Here is a 12,538-nt window from a genome sequence, read left to right as displayed (position 1 = left end):
CCCCTCCTTCTCTCCTGTCTGTATTTTCTGTTTGTCATTTGTTTTCATCTGTTTATTATTTCTCTATGGCTATTTCTTTTAATTCATAATCATGCTGTCCTCTCCTCTACCTCTTCTTCCCGTATTCTCTGCTTCTCTCTTCAGTCCAGCAAGGAAGATAAACTGTCCAGCCGTATTCAGAGCATGCTGGGCAATTACGACGAGATGAAAGAACCGATTGGTGAAACACTTCCAAAGCTCAGCGGTAAACCTAACAACTCGTCTTCCTCTGAGGAGAAATCCGGCCCAGCTTTGTTTGGTGACCAGCGTGGTGGTGGTAGTAGCGGCAGCAGCCAGAGCAGTAAGTGGACACCTGTCGGACCTGCAGCAGGTGTATCTTCATCCCAGTCCCAGAAACGCTCAGGACTCGGCAACCAGAGGGGCAACGGAGGCAGCAGCGGCAGCAGCAGTAGCCAAAGACACGGAGGGGAGGTGCGGGAAAAGAAATCAAGTAAACACAGTGGAGGGTCAGAACACTCAAAGTCACACACATCAAGTCCGGCCAAGGGCTCCTCTAGTAGCAACAGCCACTTACGGAGCTCGGTGTCTGCTGAACAGCACCACAGCAAGGAGCGCTATCGCTCAAAGTCTCCCCGAGAAAGAGAAGCCAACTGGGACTCACCCTCACGGGTTCACACCTCCTTCCCCAGTGGACAGCATTCAAGTCAAGCCTTTCCCCCATCTCTCATGTCCAAACCAAGCTCCATGCTACAGAAGCCTACAGCATATGTGCGGCCTATGGACGGCCAGGAAACGGTAGAACCTAAGAGCTTGCAAGCAGAAACCTACAGTGGACAGTCACACAGCAGCAACATGGGAGAGATGAAGTCCAACAGCAAGGTGTCACTGTCCAAACTCAAGATTCCTTCACAACCTGTGGAGGTAAGGGTTGGCCACAAGTTTTCTGTCATTTATTGTAGATGCTACAGGATTTGCACATGACTCACACAATGGACGCTCTGTGTGTTAATGCGTTAATCAAGATTTAAATTTATATTTGCGAATGTTGCACTGTGTATGTAGCAAATGGACAGAGTAGCAGAAGAGTGTTTTGTTTAGTGTATATAAATTTTCTAAATGATGTGGAGTAAATTAGCTCACATCATGTTACCTTTTGTCTAATGGAACTTGCTGGTACCAGTAAAGGCCTAAAATGGATGCTCGTTGCATCATATTTGTCATGAACATGTGATAAATATTCTTTTGTCTTTAGGGATCTAGTGATGCCAACTGCGTTGACGAGATTCTGAAGGTTTGTGTGTAATATATTTTGCCTGGTATTCTCTCTCATCATGACTAGTCAGAGAAAATTCTACAATACCCAGTTAGTAAAGGAAATTTCACTTTATTCATAAATAATTTAGATTTTTTTTTCATGTGTGTTTCTTTCTACAGGAAATGACTCAGTCGTGGCCCTCTCCACTGACAGCCATCCACACCCCCTGCAAAACAGAACCATCTAAGTTTCCATTCCCTACGAAGGTCAGTATGCCAGTCCCTGTGTGTACTGCTAAGATGTGTCAGGGTGAACCAGTAAAGCGTCATTATTTGTTTGTTTGGTCATCACCACACACACGATTCCAAATACACCCTGTTCGGTAAATTCTTATTAACTATTTAAAAAAGGTAATGTTACTGCTGGTATTGGCTTTTTGTTTTGTAAGCAGGGTTATACTGAACCTTATTAAAAAATTTGGGATTTTTTAAATAGAAATTATACAATTAGCAGATTTTATAATTAAAAATTAAAACACACTTAAGGTCATAAAAATAATGCAGTGTCTTTTTATTATTATTTAATTTTATTTAATTTTTATTTCACCACAGGATTCTCACCCTTTTCCAAGTGGCCACAGTGAGTATTACGCACACTTCAAATCTGAATGCACAATAAACTCATACTTATTGTTATTGATGCAGTATATGTATTTTTAAATGTATTTATTACTAATAAGTTTGTCTGTTGTCAGAGCGAGGCAGTTCTTCTAAGAGCTCCAGCAGTCACCAGCCCAAAGCTTGTGATGACCAACCAACGTAAGTGCTTTGTCTTTTCCTCTCTTCATCTCATTATAAGCCTGTGTATGTCTTTTTTTCTTTTTTTACAGTATTGATTCAGACAACAAAGAATAGGATAATAAAACACATTTTTGCTGAGTAGAGCAATCTAAAAACACAGATGCAAAGGTTGCCTTAGTGATGCAGAGCGAGTAGTTGTGCTTTAAATATATGTCTCTAATGATTTTTTAACGTAGTTTAATTTCTGTATCTCAGTAGACTAGAGGATGATCTGAAGCTAAGCAGCAGTGAGGACAGTGATGGAGAACAGGATTCTGCCAAGAATGCCTCCAGGAATACATCAGCAAGGTAAAATGTGAAACAAAAGTGCAGCATATTGTGATTGTGTTCGCTGATGTTTGGGACTGCCTCACATTATAGTCAAGTGCCATATGCACACAGTGCTCATACCTTCCCCAATGCCAAGACTAAGAGTCATCAGGGATTAAATGTCCAGTGTGAAGCAAAATCTCAGCTCTGAAATGGTACAATGCAGAATTGACAAATAATAGCCATAAAAGTATAAGCATCAGAATGTCGTGCTTCAGCCTTAAAAGCGTTATCCAGAAATGATCAGCATATTGTAGACTTCTGTTTTTTGTATGGAGCAAAACAATGTTTGTAACTTCAGAAGTGAATATGTGTACCTGAAATTGTATATAAGATTTCAACCACAGGACATGATATAGTTGTTTTTATGTATGACTGAAAGTGCACTTTTTGTACTCAGTATAAATCTGATTGACTCTCTTCTGTAACAACAGCAATAACAGTGAGGGAGCAGAACAATCAAGGGACGACTCGAGCAGCCACAGTGGCTCAGAAAGCAGCTCAGGCTCAGACAGTGAGAGCGAAAGCAGCACAACAGACAGTGAAGCCAATGAGCACCCGCGCCCTGCCTCCCCTGAAGTAAGAATTTAACAGTACCTTCATGCTATCTCCAGTTGGTGATGACTTATTACTTTTTCCTTCAGGCATTAATTGGGTTTTTTCTAACTAGCACAATAATAATTAGAAAATAATATGTTTTACTGCTTGGATAATGGTTTGTTTCTAATTTCCTGTTCTCCTTCAGCCAGAGCAACCAATGGCCAACAAGTGGCAGTTAGACAACTGGTTCAAGAAGGCCAAGCAGTTTTCACCAGCCTCTCCTGTGGACAATAATGTTCCAACTAAGTGCAAGAAAGAGGGCAGAGATAACAGCTCAGGACGTGGCTATGGGGGTCAGGGCGGGGGGTCAAAAGACTCCACAGCGGCAACCCCAAGCAGGGACCTTCGGGCAGCACAAAAAGGTGCAGAGGGTGGCCGTGGTCGACAAAAATCCCCTGCCCAGAGTGAAGGGGGCCCAAATCCTCGAAGGAGTGTGGGTAAAAAACAGCCTAAAAAGTCTGAGAAACTTCCAGTTGTGGAGGAACCCAAAGGAGGTCTGAGAGTGGAGAGTGAGCCGGCTCCGGAGATACCACCCCATCGCCCTAAAGCTGCCACTAAAGGTTTCCGCAAACCAAGCAACAAAAAAGAGCCTAAGTCCTCCCCAAGGCCTACTGCAGCTGCAGTAACCTCCACTACAGATAAACGCAAGACTAAGGCACCAACCAAGACTTCACAGAAATCCCGTGAGTTTGTCGATACGGACTCGTCATCTTCAGACTCTGAAGGGAACGATAGCATCCCTTCCTCATCGCAGACACCCAAGTACACAGAAAGTATTAGGACTCCTGTATGTGTATTCTCTCCAATGGAAGAGAAAGAGCTGTTGTCTCCACTGAGTGACCCAGAGGAGCGTTACACAGCAAGGCAGCCCCAACAGCAGGCATTACTTGTGAAGATAGGTTAGTCGAAAAAGCTCATTTTTTGTGTTCTTGTTTCTAGAATATCTCTCAGGAGTGCACTTTCTTGAAGCTTTTCTTTACCTTGGACTAAGTCAAACCGTACCCTATCCTGTTCTTATCTTATGTTCTTTCTATAGATCTCACCTTACTGTCCAGAATTCCAGGGCGACCCTACAAGGAGCCTGTGGAGATAAAAGTGGAGAGAGATGATTCACTAGACCGGGACAGCAAAGAATTTAGCAAGCAGAGCTTTGAGAAGAGCTCTAATAAGGCTAAGAGAAAACACAAGGTGTGAGACATGATGGAACAAATCCCTCTTCTGTTGTTTTTAATATACTTCTGTTCGATAGATTGCTTTAAACCCATTATTATACGCTTTACTAAACAACAGATGTCTTCTGTTAAATTGATTAAAGTACTTCTGAACAAATTATCTAGTTTTGATGCAGTCCGTAATTGGTATTTCTTAAAGTATGTGATTCCTCAATATGTTTTAATTCTAAGTGGGAAGCTTGCAGTTTTAAGTTTTAGTTATGTCAAAAGGTTTAACAATTATTTATTAACAATTATTTAGAAAGCCATTCAGCTTCAGCAGGAGGTTGTGCTGTAACTTGGAAAGTTCTTGTGTTGAAATTTGTCTTCAGACATTTACATACTCAATCATGTCTTGTAATACAGTTTGGTTTTAATATTTTGTGCTGTTTTTTTTAATTCTTTTTTTTTATCCTTAGAATGACGAAGAAGGCACCAAGTCAGAGAGTAAGCGATGTAAGCTCGAGGAGAAGTCCCTATCTCATCATAGAAACAGCAGTAAAGAGTGAGTGTCCTTTCTTTTCAAAGTCAAGTCAAAGTCAGCTTTATTGTCAAGTTAACCATATATGCACGACATACAGCACAGATGAAATTGCAGTCCTCTCTGACCCACGGTAAACAGGCAGGACAACACAGGCAGGACAAAACAGGCAGGACAACAGGCATTCCTCTTGAATGCTATTTTCAGGAAAAAATCTGCACACTGGGAGCAGTTGGCACATGGTATAAAGTTGTACTTAGTTTTGGTGAGATAAAATAGTGCCTGCCCCAATGTCTAATGCTATTCAAACAATTCACAAAATAAACACTTTTAGCTAATGAGCATTAGAAAATAAAAGTTTTGTTTCTGGTGTCTTTTAATCAAAATGCCACACACCAGCTTTCTTTAATGAGATTTGTAATTTGTTTTTTATGATGGAATACTTTAAATAAAAATATTTGTTTGTATTTAATCTGTGCATTTGTATTTTGTGATGTGGAGTACCTGTACATTGCTTCTGCTTACTGTTTTATTTTATGAAACGACTATCTTCTGCCCAAAGGTTGAAAAGGTCTTTGGAAAAGAAAGAGGAACCGGTCCCCTCTCCATCCATGTCTGGTCTTCAGCGAACATCCAAGGCAGAGCATCCAAGTCGTAAGAGGACAGTCAGCCAGTCCCCCACTTCTATGTCCAGTGGGACAGGAAGTGGCAAGGAGGGAAGCAACAGCACAAAGGGCAATTCCACCTCCAAACATAGAAAAGGAGAGGACAAGGGACGAAGCACTCGTGATGGAAAGGTGGGTACAAGTCACCTCATCTCTGGTTATTTATGGTCTGCAGGAATGCCTGGCAGGCATTGTAGACACAGGGAAAGTGCAATGTTTCTTTGTTTTCCAACTTGTTTGCCAATTCTCCCCCTGGAGAATTACGAACCGAGTGTGAAACTGCAGGAAGAGAGAGAGCGTTCAAGAACATGTACATACAGGGCTCGAAATTAACTTTTTTTCTTGGTAGCACTGGTGCTCCCAAATTTAGACGTTAGTAGCACCAACAAAGACTTTAGGAGCACCTACCCAAAAGCAAGGCAGTGACGGAGCGATAGAGACCGCTCTGTCCATCTCCGTTCCGCGCGCCTCTCTCCCTCGCCCAGGAGAGCAGCCGTAGTTGCGCTCTCATTGTTTCCTGGCAGGACCGCAGGAGCGCGGTCTTACAAGGCGCACCAGATTTTTTTCCCTAGTCGCACCAGTGCTCCCAAATATATTTAATAGTCGCACTGATAAAACTTTGCGCGCATATGTGACCAAAATGGGTGGAATTTCGAGCCCTGTACATATAATGTGTATTTTTGGCTATACTGTATTCACATCATTAATGTCTCGGGTATTTATATGATATGGATGCAGAGTCTGTACTGAAAGAAAAACATTTTCACATTTTGACTCCATCATCAACCCCCCCCACCCCCCCAATGTTATCTTCCAATTTCAGAAACCAGGCCCCCCTCACTTTAAAAAAAAAACAAAAACATAATTCCTTCTCGTCTTCCATCTCTGCAGGAGAAATCTGCAAAGGGCTCTGATAACCAGCTGGCCGTTCCTCCCCTCTCCATGGACAGCTCCAAGTCTCATAGATCCAAGCTGGTGTTTGAAGACAGGTAAGAGGAGCTCTTTCCACTGTGGATAACCCCTCAGCAGGGTATGCAGAGAGCTGCCGTGGGGATCTAGGGGTGCCTTTGATGCATAAAGCTGTAGGAGGTTCGGAAGGCCGTGAATAGATGAAGCAGCATGCAGGAGCGATGATACAAATTTCTATTTTAAATGGTCGTCTCTTTCGAGTCCCTGTCCTTATAATATAGTGGTAGTCTTACTTTAGAATTTTTTGTGTCTTGTGTTTGGGAATTAATTTGATTGCAGAATAGGATTGTTTGAATCACACCTTATGCGTACTGCTTGGAGGAAATTTGTATAAATTAAGCCACGACTACAGTGCTGTAAAACTACAGCAAGTGTTTCTTCTTAAATAAGAGGGTTTTTTCCAGTAGCTTGGAGGAATCAAATGTTTAATCACTTAATGATTGTATTGCAGGGTCCATTCAGCAGATCACTACTTACAAGAGGCCAAGAAACTTAAACACAATGCAGATGCACTGGTAAGAATGAGCCCCTGGTTGAAATTTGCATGTGAAATTGAGATGGCTCTGTCAGTTACTGTATGCAAATAAGTGAGAGGAGAATAACTATATCCTGGTTGGCCTATTGCATGTGACCTAGGAACTGGAACACAATTTTTGTTTAATACTTTGCTACAAACATGGACAATTACCTCAAAGATACTAAAAGCCTATTTTTATTTCTGATGTCATTTTTTTAGCATGATATATAAAACCCAATAGAAAAAAACCTCAACAAGATCCTTAAAAGTCCCCCATTTAATCCATTTTGGACACACTTCATAATTTCACTAGCATGTGTATAGATTAGAATTCCCGAACCCCAGTTCACTTCATCATTCAAGGTCCAACATGTGCATCACAATTTCTGTTCCAGTGTGATAAAATAACACAATCCATAGAGTCAAACTATGACAGTAATGTTACAGAACGACATCTCAGAACTTCGTCACATTCCAATGTCATGCTGTGGCAGTAAGGAAGACATACAATAAGGTTTTCTCTTTTACAGCTGGACCGGTTTGAGAAGGCAGTTTACTACCTGGACGCTGTGGTATCTTTCATTGAATGTGGTAATGCTCTGGAGAAAAGCGCCCAAGAGGCCAAGTCTCCTTTCCCCATGTATGCTGAAACCGTGGAGCTCATCAAGTAAGCACACAAAAAGCTTCATCCCTGTCACAAAATTTCAGTTAGAACATGTCGAAGTCTGTCGTTATCTTTGTCAATATTTAAGTTGGTTTAAGGATTTCATGAGAATTTTTTATCGCTTCTCATTTCCAATGTAGGTTTGTGGTTTCAGGCTAATTGGCCATTGTTAGCATAATACAAGTCTCTGAACGAACTATTTCTATAACGACTTAAAAACTAGTTCTCCTACAAACTAAATATTGTGTATATTTAGATACACTATGAAGTTAAAAAGCTACATGGCCCCAGATGCTACTTCAGCGGACAAGAGGCTAGCTGTCCTTTGGTGAGTATACTGACGGATTTCTGTTTCATGTAGAAGAAATGTTGTCATATCCTGAACCAGTACCTCTTAATCTATATTTATTGCAATTAATTACAATAAAAGATCTGTATAAAACTATTTCTCCTTTCAGTCTTCGATGCCAGTCCCTCCTCTACCTGAGGTTATTCAAGCTGAGGAAAGACAGTGCACTAAAGTACTCGAAAACACTCACTGAACACTTAAAGGTACTTCTTCTGTCCTCCAAGTGCTTTACAATGTGTAATCTGTTTCTTACGCGTGGACATAATGTTCTTGTTCTCTTAACAGAATTCTTTGAGTAACACCCAGGCTCCCTCTCCTGGAATGGGAAAGTAAGTCACATCATCCATTTTAGTTTAAAAATTTTAAGTAATTGTAAGGACGGAGAAAGTGTGTAATGCACAAGTCTGTGGAAAATATTGGAAATTGCTGTCTAGAAATTAAATTTTTACAGGGAAGGTAAAGAAAACTGTTGTAAAGCATTTACCAGACAGTTTCTAAACCAGATGTACTCATCATTGGATCTATGTGTTGTTCCCGAATGCAGCAAGGCAGCGGGAATGCCCTCTCCAGTGTCTCCTAAACTGTCACCAGGCACGGCTGGTGGCTATTCGTCAGTAACCAGCACAAGCAGCACCAGCTCCTCTGTGACCATCCCTCAGCGTATCCATCAGATGGCTGCCAGCTACGTCCAGGTCACTTCCAACTTCCTGTATGCCACAGAGGTCTGGGACCAGGCTGAGCAGCTATCCAAAGAGCAGAAGGGTAAACCACAAAAACAATTATTAGACTAAATAAATACAGTGTAGACCAATAACAACTAGTTGTGATTGAGAAAAACACATGGATTTTTCTTTTGTGGAAGCAGAAAACCAATTGTGGTGCTTTCTTCTGTTTCTCTAGAGTTCTTTTTGGAGTTAGACAAGGTGATGGGTCCTCTCATCTTCAATACCAGCAGCATGACAGAACTGGTGCGGTACACACGGCAAGGCCTTCACTGGCTGCGGCTGGATGCTAAGCTTATTCCTTAAAAAGGACTTGGTGCTCACACACGTGCGCGCACACACACACACACACACACACACACACACACACACACACACACACCTCAGCCTTTTCTTTTAAGCAACACGCTTTGAGATAAAATGACATTGCCATTACAGATGAACACAATTGTGCTCACACAGACCACATCTGGTCCTCCATGTACACACAAGTGTGAAGAACTTCTCAGATAAATCTCCAACACTGTGTCCATTTCTTACACCAGCTTGCCAAGAGCACTGAGCATCTCAAACCGTTGACAGCACCACGCATGGAGAAGCATCAAAACTGCAACGCAGAACTGACAGCTGATCACCAAGCTTCATATACTGACATTCTCACTTCAACTAATATGCTTAATACGGAGTTAGGTTCTTAAGCTACTTTGGCTTTTTAAATTTTATTTGACTTTGTTTCACCAAAGTACCTCCCATAAACACCAAAGGTGCTTTAAAATGAAGGTTTCTCTTTATCTTTTTTGTGCCTTGTATGTGAGCTGCAGGAAAACAAACAGCCACCGTGTCATATATGAATATTTTTTATATTTCCCCCCCTTTTCTGATTTTATGTATTTAATGGATTTTAAACAGCTGTCATTTAATGGAAACTGGCAATGGTTATGTCAAAGCATTTGACATTTATATCAAAGATGGTGTTGGTTTTAAATTAAGATACTGTAAATTAACTTTCTTTGGAACATGCCCACAAGATTTTATAAACCATAGGAAGGGCTACTGTTCACACCAGATGTTTTCTTTTATATTTATACATTATGTGAGCTGCATTATCTAGCAATATCATTCAATTTTCCACAATCATGAATTTTATAGCTGTGGTTAAAAAAGGAAATGTCATCGGATTGGCCAAACGGTTTTGGTTTGATGTAAGGAACAGCATTGCCTCTAGATGGGGCTGCCGAGCTCTTGTGATGGTTGTCATAACAAGCTGCATTGTTCATTGAGAAATTTCTGAGGAGATGAGTGACTTCCAGACAGTGTTATTCATTTTATGATCCTCCCGTTTGCCCAGTGTTTTCCTGTGGAACAGCAGGGAGTGTCGAAATAATTTTCCCAGACACAATGCAGTTTCTGACCTAACAGCTACAAAAACTGGGCCGGAGTTGCCACTAATTTGGCACAATTGATCTTAAATGAAAAATGTTTTTTTAGTCATCAGAGATACATAGTAGCAGTGTTGCATTTACAGAAGAAGTCTATGATAATGTATTTAATAAATATAATGACCAATATATGTTTTATTTATATATCAAGTAATTGGGTTCTTGTTGTGTTGTAGCTGAGATGAGGTTTAACTTTTCAAAAACATACTTCTAAAACAGGGTTGAGTATGGATTATAAGATGCAAAGTATTTCTATTTTTAATTATTCCTCTTTGAATTTTTTCGGAAAACTAATCCCTCTTGTATTAAAAGACTGCAGATAAGAAATGCATCAATTAGTTGTTAACATGCTAAAGCAGGCAAGGTAAAGACAACAGAGTAACTGCATCCACTGGCTGTCCACATATGAACATTTCTATTGGTTATTTTACATTTCTGAGTGTCTTTTATGATAATTTGAATGCTAGTGGTCTTGAATGACATGAAGGACTGTTGTTTTTTCACTGTTTTGCTTTTACCCTACCCTCTACTGAGTTATGCTGGAAATATTGAAGCCTGGGTCAAATAGTTTTCCTGGAAACTATTAAAATATTTTTATTTTAATTGATGGCAAATTAAAAAAGGAAAGTGCAGAAAGTTTAAAAAGATCTGTACCTTTGTTAGCTTTGTTTTAGTTTTGAAGAATGAAGTTATATGTTTTTCTGAGTTGACTGCTCATCAGGCAGCTTTCTGTAATAAAAAAAAAACTGAATTACTAACTGGCCCAGGTTTTAATTTTTGTCTTTTACTTATTTCCCCTCACTGGCTCCCTGGTCTTTATTGTAAGAGGGGATACTGTTATTTCCTCTTTCACTTGAAAAAGAGAAAGTCAGAGGAGGTATTATTTTCATCTATGCAGGATTTTTACAAAAAAAAAAAAAAAAAAGGAATCAGTTTCTCTGGAAAAAAAAATATTTTTAGGCTTGGGATTTTTTTTCCCCTCCTTTTTTTCCACCTCAGTGAGAAACCTTTTGAACTCAAATGTCCGATGCCTTTAGCTTTTGCATTTTTATGTAATGGTTTAGTATATATCTGTATATAGATCTGTTTTTGTAAGCAAAAATAAGCAACATAAGCCTCCAGCTTCAGTTTTTTTTGTACCTAAAGCTGAAGGCTTCTTTTCTCATGAAAATCCCCTTTGGGTTTTTCCAACTCTGTCAACGTCTTCATACACTGGTACCCTTAGTGAGTACAGGTCCGCGCCTTGTTTTCCCGACACTCTTGTATGCCAATATACAAAATTCAGCATTATATTAGATGCACACACTTATTTATTTTTCTGCCCTTTTGCTTCATGCTTTTTCTATTTAGTCATTTTAAGAAGTACAGTTTTATGAACTGGCAAGATGTAAATACATTGGAGGTAATCATGATGAGATTTTCATTGTCGGTAGTAATTAATATTTTAACTTGAAAAATCCAGGGTAAGATTTTTTTGGGACATTCAGTAGAGAGTAATGCTTGCATGTTTTTATTTAAATATAAATGTATAAATTGTAAATATAACATTTCTTTAAGGGTGAATTTGTACTACAGGTTGACATTTTTATTGAAATTTAAAGAAATGCTGTAAATACATTTGTCAGATACTTTATGCACATTTCTTTCTCTGTGGGATTTTGTGTTTTTGTTCTTCTTCCAAACTGTTACATATGACGTTTCAGTCTCTCAACACTGTATATCATATTGATTTCTCTGTCCTTTTCTTGCCGTGCTGGTGTTCTGTTTCCTACTTCACTGTCTCTCAGAGTCATGGTTGCCACATAATCACTAACGTGTCTAGATCCCAGTGTGAATATTTTGTCAGCTCTGTATTTGATATGGAGGCGCGTACTTTTCATGAAATGTATATCGTTGATCTCATGAGATGAATGGATGGTGTATACAGTCTGTTTTCATTTTCATTCGAGAGATGTATTTTCTATTTGTCCCTTTTGAACAATTGGTCCAACATGTCTTTTGAAACAGAGGTATTTCTCTACAGGTAAAAACCGTTGTAGCAGTTTATACAGTATGTTGTATAAGACCTTTTTTCTAAACATTGTCTCTAAAGCGGGGCCAGCAGCATACACTATGTACAAAAGTCTAAATTGGATTAGTTTTAAGAGAACAGATGCTAGAGATACTATATATGATGGATGCAATATGATTAAAGGTACTCATTGAGTTTGATCTTCAAACTTAGTTTATGTAATTTAAAAGTATTCTTGTGAAGTGAGTATTAATTGTGACTAATGAGAGTCTGTCCTGAATATTCTTTGTATTTTGTCGTATTGAGAATAAAATATATACACTATATGGATATGTTTATGGAGTGTTCCTCATGTTCATCTTGTGTGCCTCTAGAGTTTTGTTGTTTTGATGCCTTTAGGGAAGTGTATTAATTACGTAACCAAGAGATTGACAAGAGCTTGGAAAAAAATGGAATGTCAAATTGGAAGAACTAAATAATTTCTTG

General features: G+C 39.5%; 1 protein-coding gene across 8 annotated transcripts in view; it reads left to right on the top strand.

The window, feature by feature from the left end:
* The window catches only part of aff4 (AF4/FMR2 family, member 4), a 41,256-nt gene extending 28,878 nt beyond the window's left edge, over nucleotides 1-12,378 (top strand). For 5 of the 8 annotated variants that reach the window (XM_068330756.1, XM_068330753.1, XM_068330754.1 and 2 more), the window contains 19 exons: nucleotides 145-921; nucleotides 1,253-1,291; nucleotides 1,435-1,521; nucleotides 1,867-1,894; nucleotides 2,010-2,073; nucleotides 2,311-2,403; nucleotides 2,859-3,003; nucleotides 3,170-3,923; nucleotides 4,061-4,212; nucleotides 4,655-4,740; nucleotides 5,279-5,513; nucleotides 6,273-6,370; nucleotides 6,802-6,865; nucleotides 7,398-7,534; nucleotides 7,788-7,859; nucleotides 7,990-8,083; nucleotides 8,166-8,209; nucleotides 8,425-8,642; nucleotides 8,781-12,378. In XM_068330756.1, coding sequence (XP_068186857.1) covers nucleotides 184-921; nucleotides 1,253-1,291; nucleotides 1,435-1,521; nucleotides 1,867-1,894; nucleotides 2,010-2,073; nucleotides 2,311-2,403; nucleotides 2,859-3,003; nucleotides 3,170-3,923; nucleotides 4,061-4,212; nucleotides 4,655-4,740; nucleotides 5,279-5,513; nucleotides 6,273-6,370; nucleotides 6,802-6,865; nucleotides 7,398-7,534; nucleotides 7,788-7,859; nucleotides 7,990-8,083; nucleotides 8,166-8,209; nucleotides 8,425-8,642; nucleotides 8,781-8,908 — 3,276 coding nt within the window. In that variant the 5' untranslated portion in view covers nucleotides 145-183 and the 3' untranslated portion in view covers nucleotides 8,909-12,378. The remainder of the gene's footprint in view (nucleotides 1-144; nucleotides 922-1,252; nucleotides 1,292-1,434; nucleotides 1,522-1,866; nucleotides 1,895-2,009; nucleotides 2,074-2,310; nucleotides 2,404-2,858; nucleotides 3,004-3,169; nucleotides 3,924-4,060; nucleotides 4,213-4,654; nucleotides 4,741-5,278; nucleotides 5,514-6,272; nucleotides 6,371-6,801; nucleotides 6,866-7,397; nucleotides 7,535-7,787; nucleotides 7,860-7,989; nucleotides 8,084-8,165; nucleotides 8,210-8,424; nucleotides 8,643-8,780) is intronic. The other 3 variants (XM_068330752.1, XM_068330750.1, XM_068330755.1) reach the window with 2 other exon arrangements.
* The last annotated feature ends 160 nt before the right edge of the window (nucleotides 12,379-12,538 follow it).

This window comes from Antennarius striatus, chromosome 13 (assembly GCF_040054535.1).
Source record: "Antennarius striatus isolate MH-2024 chromosome 13, ASM4005453v1, whole genome shotgun sequence".
In the NCBI taxonomy this organism is placed as follows: domain Eukaryota; kingdom Metazoa; phylum Chordata; class Actinopteri; order Lophiiformes; family Antennariidae; genus Antennarius; species Antennarius striatus.
Note: the sequence above shows the minus strand (reverse complement) of the source record. Positions and strands in the feature narration are given on the sequence as shown.